At 43.7% G+C, this 9,451-nt stretch overlaps 1 protein-coding gene across 5 annotated transcripts in view; it reads right to left on the reverse strand.

Annotated features, from left to right (window-relative positions):
- Positions 1–1,673, reverse strand: part of LOC128689991 (uncharacterized oxidoreductase YjmC) — a 113,404-nt gene extending 111,731 nt beyond the window's left edge. For 4 of the 5 annotated variants that reach the window (XM_053778455.2, XM_053778458.2, XM_053778457.2 and 1 more), the window contains exon 1: positions 1,594–1,673. In XM_053778455.2, coding sequence (XP_053634430.1) covers positions 1,594–1,650 — 57 coding nt within the window. In that variant the 5' untranslated portion in view covers positions 1,651–1,673. The remainder of the gene's footprint in view (positions 1–1,593) is intronic. The other variant, XM_070088667.1, reaches the window with a different exon arrangement.
- Positions 1,674–9,451: the final 7,778 nt, after the last annotated feature.

Consider the following 9,451-nt stretch of genomic DNA (forward strand, 5'->3'; position numbering starts at 1 on the left):
ACCACTCTCCTCCTGATAATCTTCTCCATAATTTTGCATACTATACACGTCAATGACACAGGTCTATAGTTTAGTGCCTCTTTTCTGTCTCCTTTTTTAAAAATGGGAACTACATTTGCCGTCTTCCATACCTCAGGTAGTTGCCCAGTTTCCAGGGATGTGTGTGTTTGTGTGTGTGTGTGTGTGTGTGTGTGTGTGTGTGTGTGTGTGTGTGTGTATAAGTTTGTGTATGAGTGTGTGTGTGTGTGTGTGTGTGTGTGTGTGTGTGTGTGTGTGTGTGTGTGTGTGTGTGTGTGTGTGTGTGTGTGTGTGTGTGTTTATGTGTGTGTGTGTGTGTGTGTATGAGTTTGTGTATACATGTGTGTGTGTGTGTTTGTATGTGTGTGTGTGTGTATGAGTTTGTGTATATGTGTGTGTGTGTGTGTGTGTGTGTGTGAGTGTGTGTGTGTGTGTGTGTGTGTGTGTGTGTGAGTGTGTGTGTGTGTGACTCAACAATCAATATTTGCACCAATAACTCATTACAGTTGTGACCGGGTGTGGAAGTGTGAATTGCTCATTACACTATAATTTGTTCATGATTGTAGCCATGTATAAACGTAAGTAACCATTCTTACAGGATTCATTACCTTTGTAACTTGTGAGTTCATTACCTTTGTACCTAGTTCAGCTATCAAAACTTTGGGGGCCCAGTCCCTGGACCCATTACGTACCTCTGTAATCTGTAAATACCTTTGTAACTTGTCATGATTGTGACTAGACCTACCTGGAGTTCATTACCTTTGTAAATTGTGAGTTCATTACTTTTGTAAATTGTGAGTTCATTACCTCTGTAACTTGCTCTGCTATCAAAACTTTGGAGTCCAGTCCTTGGACCAATTATGTACCTCTGTAATCTTTTGACTACCGCCCAAAGGATGGGTATGGGGTGATTAATAAACATATTAAACTAAACTAACTGACTTGTTGTGACGTCACTGCTTCAGGAGGCCTACTCTGCAATCTTCCCTTGTTATATGTTTTATTTTTCCTTTCTCCTTTTGCTTATTAACTTTTTCCCTCTCACAGTATGGTGCCCCACATTTCACTTGTTAACCAAACGCTGGTAATTTTTGAACACCCGCTTCCACACTCACTTTGATCTTTGTATATTTGAATGTGTGGCAACAGTGCCTACTAGACCACTAACGGTTTGACACTTTGAAATATTAATGATTTCAGGCTTCCTCTCGACTTTTCTTTAACTAATAACTTAAGTTATAACTCGTAGGATTGTTCACTGATGTTATCACTACCACTGATTACTGCTAGCAGTTACTGCACGCCTTAAAAGCACTAAGGTTCTCGGAGCCTTATGCACCTTGTGTGTGTGTGTGTGTGTGTGTGTGTGTGTGTGTGTGTGTGTGTGTGTGTGTGTGTAATTACAGGTAAAGAGCAAAGGGTAACCACCTGGGATGGGGTGAGGAAAGGGGATGGGGTGAAACAGGCAGATAACTGCCTTATGACTTATGATTTGAACATAGTTATGTCATGTCATGTTCCGTTATGTCGTGTCATATCTTAAAACACCAATACTCTGTAAAACCTCCGTCTTACCTTGATACCTAAGTTATTAGGTGTGAAATTATCAGACTTCTCACTGGCAGACGCCATGACCCTCTCCACAGCACAGACAGTGCAAGACTGATAAACAGTCTGAATACTTCTAGCTAGTCGCAGGTGGCCTTCGATTACTGGGCAGGTGCAATCAGTAAAAAAAAAAGATATATGAAATTAATAAGGAAGAAATCCTTATGGACATATAACCTAGGAGGGTTACTTAAGTAATGCAAATGAAGATAAATCCAAGTAAAAAGGCTTGTTTTTATTGGGATACTACCGAAGTATGCGAGTAATATCTAGGTATCTCCTCACTGCTAGGGAAACGTGAACAGCAGGTGTAAGGATATTTGCCCATAAGTCTCTACCAGTCCTGGAATTGAACCAGGGTTCAAACCCGAGCCATTCGTGGTTTGTTTGCAAATCTTGTTATTACTATTTCGTGAGTCAGATGTCCTTTCGCGTGCCAGTGGAATTTTCGACCTCTCAATTTAAGTCATCGAAAAACTGGGTGTTAGAGAAACCCTCATCCTGAGGGATGACTTGTGACACAGGACACCCCATCCTGAGGGATGAATTGTGACACAGTACTTCCCATCTTGAGGGATAGATTGTGACACAGGACACCCCATCCTGAAGGATGAATTGTAGTGGCGATGACCTCGCTCTGTGAACGTGTCTAAGGTATTCTCCGTTCTTAGCATCCTGAGATTGTGATGATGGCTTCCCTCGACTACGAGCGTCTATATCTTAGCTTAGGGAGGAGTTGACGGAGCCTGGAAAAGAGATTCAGAGACTGAGGGGTGTGTGTGTACACATCACTCTTCACTGGGTCAACAGCTCTCAAACACCACGCGCATAGTAGAATTGGGAGTGTTTTCCTTGATGCGAGAACATGAACACATATGCTCTCGACTACGACCACACATGTTCTCGCATCAGAGAAAACACGTCCAGTTCCATCGGGTGCCTGGTGTGTGTGTCGTACTGAATAGATAAAACTTGCGATTTTGGCTTAAATGTCAACGCTCTTCTTGCCGAATAAAGCAAGCGAAAATTTGTGTATCCATTAAGACCCCAAAAATCATTCTGAACATAACAAAAAAATATATATTTTATTGTGTTTGTTTATTATTAAATTATTGTAAACTTATCTAAAACATATTTAATTGGAATAGGCTAAATTCAATTGCGCATGTTATATTAAGGATAGGTAAGTTTTCTAAAGTGCTTTTGGTACAAAATCATTAATTTCAACATTAACATAAATGAAAAAATATGTCTTTAAATGTAAAAGAGAAAATTATGGAAAGGACTTAATATTAAATAAGTTTTTGCTAATTGACCAATTTTACCTATTCGGCACGACACACACACACACACACACACACACACACACACACACAACCCCCGACTCGACCCCCGCAACCTCAACTAGGTGAGTACACACGAGCTGGATCTACGCCAGGACGTCACATCGACCTGGACAATCTACAGTGCTACAGCTGCACTACAAGTACTGTATCACCTATGAGTGGTTGTTTGGGTGTGGGGTCCAGGTTCCAATTAACCGCCAAGCTGAATGTGAATGGTCTAACTCTCACAGCACGATAAAGAATAGGCACTCAAGTATTCAATAAGGTTTAGCAAATGGTAATCCATTGAACAAGGTGATTAACTCACTATAAGCAGGTCGATATAGGCAACACTGTAAGGGTGGGAGTCAGGTCACAAGAGGTTGTGGACACAAGCGACAACTGTCGCAGACGATGCAACATCCCCCCAATGAAAAGCAGGGGTGTCACTAGCACATTAAGAGACCATACAATAAGTGTCAGGGGCCCGAGACTGTTCAACTGCCTCTCAGCATACATAAGGGGGGATTACCAACAGACCCCTGGCAGTCTTCAAGCTGGCACTGGACAAGCACCTAAAGTCGGTTCCTGACCAGCCGGGCTGTGGCTCGTACGTTGGTTTGCGTGCAGCCAGCAGCAACAGCCTGGTTGATCAGGCTCTGATCCACCAGGAGGCCTGGTCACAGACCGGGCCGCGGGGGCGTTGACCCCCGGAACTCTCTCCAGGAAAACTCCAGGTAAACTATCCTCGGGACAGGAACCACGAGGTAAACATGTGCACACACACTCTGGGAATGGCAGTTCATATCGCTTCAACAATTCCTTAACAGGCCACTCCATTAAGATTTGAGACCGATGAGTGATGATTAAATCACGGGTATTTTTCCCCGGGACACAGTCCATGGCGACGCGCCAGTCACCACCGTTCCTACCATTATTCACTCATTTTACCACTTTATTTACAGCGGTGCCATCAATCACGTTACCTCACTCTTCACCAGGGACAGTCACGACACTTCCTATTATGAAGTGAGCCGTATATTAATCCTTAGGCCACCGTGAATGCCAATTTCCTGGTCCCATGTTTTCACAGCCTCTTAAACCCATTCAAAACACTGCCGCCTCTCTCATGCCCCGAGTCGACCTCTACCCCCGCACATCCACGCTTGCGCAAAGGGAACTCTTGGTTCTATCCTATTTTCAAATACATTTTTGACCCATATCGACACATTAAACACCTATTAGGCACTATAGCTTCAGAAAATTTAAATATTTTCCACAACATATAACAGAAGAATATATCTTAATCATAACACTCACCAATTTGACTGGAGATTAAGTTGTATCATACTCAGAAAACCTCTGTCTATACATGAAAATAACAACTGGCCAGAGATATAACATAACAGACTTATCTGAGGTTCCTGGAGTTGTCCTGTCCTGTCGCCTGATATCTCAAGTTATGCAGGAATGCACATCCAACAATTTCGCCTCCTATTTGAGAGGTGTCGGCCCAATTTTAACCTCTAGAGCACGAAAATTCCTTCCCATTACACTAACGTTGTATCCAGTTCAAATTAACAATGGCAACTAACCTCCCCAGCCGCAGGTTTCCCATTTTCGATAACATACTTCTTTTAAAAATACAATATAGGGCATCTATTTACCTATAAATTACCGTATTTCCGGAAAATATATACAGTATTTTCCACAGGCTATATACATCATTCTCACGATTCTCACATTAGCACCATAGTTGGGGTTGTAGCCAGCAACAGCTTTGAGAACATTTAGCCTACCTTTACATTTCTTGTTTAGTTGTGGTATAGTGGATTTCTTAAAGGGTACATCTACACCAAGTAAGTAAGTAAGTTTATTCAGGTATACCTGGAGTTTACCTGGAGAGAGTTCCGGGGGTCAACGCCCCCGCGGCCCGGTCTGTGACCAGGCCTCCTGGTGGATCAGAGCCTGATCAACCAGGCTGTTGCTGCTGGCTGCACGCAAACCAACGTACGAGCCACAGCCCGGCTGATCAGGAACTGACTTTAGGTGCTTGTCCAGTGCCAGCTTGAAGACTGCCAGGGGTCTGTTGGTAATCCCCCTTATGTGTGCTGGGAGGCAGTTGAACAGTCTCGGGCCCCTGACACTTATTGTATGGTCTCTTAACGTGCTAGTGACACCCCTGCTTTTCATTGGGGGGATGGTGCATCGTCTGCCAAGTCTTTTGCTTTCGTAGTGAGTGATTTTCGTGTGCAAGTTCGGTACTAGTCCCTCTAGGATTTTCCAGGTGTATATAATCATGTATCTCTCCCTCCTGCGTTCCAGGGAATACAGGTTTAGGAACCTCAAGCGCTCCCAGTAATTGAGGTGTTTTATCTCCGTTATGAGCGCCGTGAAAGTTCTCTGTACATTTTCTAGGTCAGCAATTTCACCTGCCTTGAAAGGTGCTGTTAGTGTGCAGCAATATTCCAGCCTAGATAGAACAAGTGACCTGAAGAGTGTCATCATGGGCTTGGCCTCCCTAGTTTTGAAGGTTCTCATTATCTATCCTGTCATTTTTCTAGCAGATGCGATTGATACTACAATGTTATGGTCCTTGAAGGTGAGATCCTCCGACATGATCACTCCCAGGTCTTTGACGTTGGTGTTTCGCTCTATTTTGTGGCCAGAATTTGTTTTGTACTCTGATGAAGATTTAATTTCCTCATGTTTACCATATCTGAGTAATTGAAATTTCTCATCGTTGAACTTCATATTGTTTTCTGCAGCCCACTGAAAGATTTGGTTGATGCCCGCCTGGAGCCTTGCAGTGTCTGCAATGGAAGACACTGTCATGCAGATTCGGGTGTCATCTGCAAAGGAAGACACGGTGCTGTGGCTGACATCCTTGTCTATGTCGGATATGAGGATGAGGAACAAGATGGGAGCGAGTACTGTGCCTTGTGGAACAGAGCTTTTCACCGTTGCTGCCTCGGACTTTACTCTGTTGACGACTACTCTCTGTGTTCTGTTAGTGAGGAAATTATAGATCCATCGACCGACTTTTCCTGTTATTCCTTTAGCACGCATTTTGTGGGCTATTACGCCATGGTCACACTTGTCGAAGGCTTTTGCAAAGTCTGTATATATTACATCTGCATTCTTTTTGTCTTCTAGTGCATTTAGGACCTTGTCGAAGTGATCCAATAGTTGAGACAGACAGGAGCGACCTGTTCTAAACCCATGTTGCCCTGGGTTGTGTAACTGATGGGTTTCTAGATGGGTGGTGATCTTGCTTCTTAGGACCCTTTCAAAGATTTTTATGATATGGGATGTTAGTGCTATTGGTCTGTAGTTCTTTGCTGTTGCTTTACTGCCCCCTTTGTGGAGTGGGGCTATGTCTGTTGTTTTTAGTAACTGTGGGACGACCCCCGTGTCCATGCTCCCTCTCCATAGGATGGAAAAGGCTCGTGATAGGGGCTTCTTGCAGTTCTTGATGAACACGGAGTTCCATGAGTCTGGCCCTGGGGCAGAGTGCATGGGCAAGTCATTTATCGCCTGTTCGAAGTAATTTGGCGTCAGGATAACATCGGATAGGCTTGTATTAATCAAATTTTGTGGCTCTCTCATAAAAAATTAATTTTGATCTTCGACTCTCAGTCTGGTTAGCGGCTTGCTAAAAACTGAGTCATATTGGGACTTGAGTAGCTCACTCATTTCCTTGCTGTCATCTGTGTAGGACCCATCTTGTTTAAGTAGGGGCCCAATACTGGACGTTGTTCTCGATTTTGATTTGGCATAGGAGAAGAAATACTTTGGGTTTCTTTCGATTTCATTTTTGGCTTTTAGTTCTTCCCGCGATTCCTGTCTCCTAAAGGATTCTTTTAGCTTAAGTTCGATGCTTGCTATTTCTCTGACCAGTGTCTCCCTACGCATTTCAGATATATTGACCTCTTTTAGCCGCTCTGTTATTCTTTTCCGTCGCCTGTAAAGGGAGCGCCTGTCTCTTTCTATTTTACATCTACTCCTCCTTTTCTTAGAGGAATAAGCCTTGTGCATACATCGAGTGCCACCGAGTTAATCTGTTCTAGGCATAAGTTGGGGTCTGTGTTGCTTAGTATATCTTCCCAGCTTATATCGGTTAGGACTTGGTTTACTTGGTCCCACTTTATGTTTTTGTTATTGAAGTTGAATTTGGTGAATGCTCCCTCGTGAATAGTCTCATTATGTCGGTCTGGGGCTCCACACATACATGTCTGAACCTCAATTATGTTGTGATCTGAGTATATTGTTTTTAATATGGTGACATTTCTTATCAGATCATCATTGTTAGTGAAGATGAGGTCTAGTGTATTCTCCAGTCTAGTAGGCTCTATTATTTGCTGGTTTAAATTGAATTTTGTGCAGAGATTTAAAAGCTCGTGTGAGTGTGAGTTTTCATCAGAGCTGCCTCCTGGTGTTATTACTGCAACAACATTATTTGCTATATTCCTCCATTTTAGGTGCCTTAAGTTGAAATCCCCCAGGAACAAGATGTTGGGTGCAGGAGCTGGAAGATTTTCCAGACAGTGGTCAATTTTTAACAGCTGTTCCTGGAATTGCTGGGATGTTGCATCCGGAGGCTTGTAGACTACCACAATGACTAGGTTTTGGTTCTCGACCTTTACTGCTAAAACTTCCACTACATCATTTGAGGCATTAAGCAGTTCTGTGCAAACAAGTGACTCTGCAATGTACAGGCCAACCCCCCCCCCCTTTTGCCTGTTCACTCTGTCACATCTGTATAGGTTGTAACCTGGGATCCATATTTCGTTGTCCAAGTGATCCTTTATGTGGGTCTCAGTGAAAGCCGCGAACATTGCCTTTGCCTCTGCAAGCAGTCCACGGATGAAGGGTATTTTGTTGATTGTTGCTGGCTTTAGACCCTGTATATTTGCAAAGAAGAATGTTATCGGACTGGTGGTATTGTTGGTACTGGGGGGGGATTTTTTTTCCGGCATTAGTATCTGTATCTGTTGGTTTGGAGTGGAGGCCATCGACTGTGGTTCCACTCCAGGAATGACTGGATTTGGTGTACGATTTCTGCCATTTCCTGCCAGTTTTTTTCCTTCCTGGCACTAAAAAACCTCTCCCTCTTGAGTGGCTGTGGCTACCCAGGTTTTCCCATGGCCTGGATGTTTTGTATCTTTTTGTCCCCTTTAGATGGTATGCCTGGCAATTTAAGTTATAGCACAGTCTTTCCTGTACTGAAGAGGTACACAGTTCAGGGTGAAAAAGCTTACAGGAAGGGAGTTTGCATTTTCCTGTTGTCATATGGGCATGGCATTTTCTAGGGTGGTCATAGTTGCACGTCCCATCTGTTTTTCCAGATTTCCCATGCCAGCAGATACCAAGTGCATAGTATGTGCACAGGCTTGGTTTCCGTTTGCCTTGGGTTTCTGTGACTGTATTCCCTGTTGGTGCATGTTTCCCTGTCTTACTTCTATTCTCCCTAGCACCAACAATGGAGCTCCCACCAGTTGTTTTTGGTAATATATCCTCACTATTGCTAGTGGAGTCCTCTTGTTTGCTATTTCCTGCGGTATTTCTAGTTTGCAATGTTGGTTTTATCTTATCTTTGACTACACTTGTTTCCCTACTATGGCTCCTGTCCCCTATGAGGTCATTTATATGTATTCCTTCCTGCGTATAATTCCCGACTACCTGGACAAAATCTCCAGCTTCACCATTACTGTCTCCCAGGACAGCATCTCCAGCTTCACCATTACTGTCTCCCAGGACAGCACCTCCAGCTTCACCATTACTGTCTCCCAGGACAGCACCTCCAGCTTCACCATTACTGTCTCCCAGGACAGCACCTCCAGCTTCACCATTACTGTCTCCCAGGACAGCACTATCAGCCCCACATTTACTGACTACCAGGACATCACCTCCAGCCTTACAGTTTCTGACTACATGGCCAGTATCAAGGGCAGTACCATTCAGCCCAGACTTTTTATGTTCCCATCTGTTGTAGAAAGCTTCCAGGTTTTCTATGAAAGCAGCTTTGATGTTGTCCTCTTTTAATACCCTTGTGATTTTAGTCCACAGATTTATCTCATTTGGGCATACCCAAAAACACTTCCCTGTTTTAACACTGCTTGTAGCTAGTTCTTGGATATCTGCACAAGGGGCGTGACACCAATTTCCACAAAAATGACAATTTACCCATGTGGAAGCCCGTTTGTTTGACTGACCACAGACTACACACAGCTTCATAATGATTTGAATGGTTGATTTACTGCAATTCTACTAGCAACCTCTTGAATATTCTATTAATAACCTCCTTAAATGAAGCTCTAGCTATTTGCATTTCTGTTCCTAACTGCTTTTGTATATTGGACAGCTTACCTGGAGTTTACCTGGAGAGAGTTTCGGGGGTCAACGCCCCCGCGGCCCGGTCTGTGACCAGGCCTCCTGGTGGATCAGCGCCTGATCAACCAGGCTGTTGCTGCTGGCTGCACGCAAACCAACGTACGAGC

The sequence above is a fragment of the Cherax quadricarinatus genome, chromosome 25, assembly GCF_038502225.1.
Source record: "Cherax quadricarinatus isolate ZL_2023a chromosome 25, ASM3850222v1, whole genome shotgun sequence".
NCBI classification, from domain to species: Eukaryota; Metazoa; Arthropoda; class Malacostraca; order Decapoda; family Parastacidae; genus Cherax; species Cherax quadricarinatus.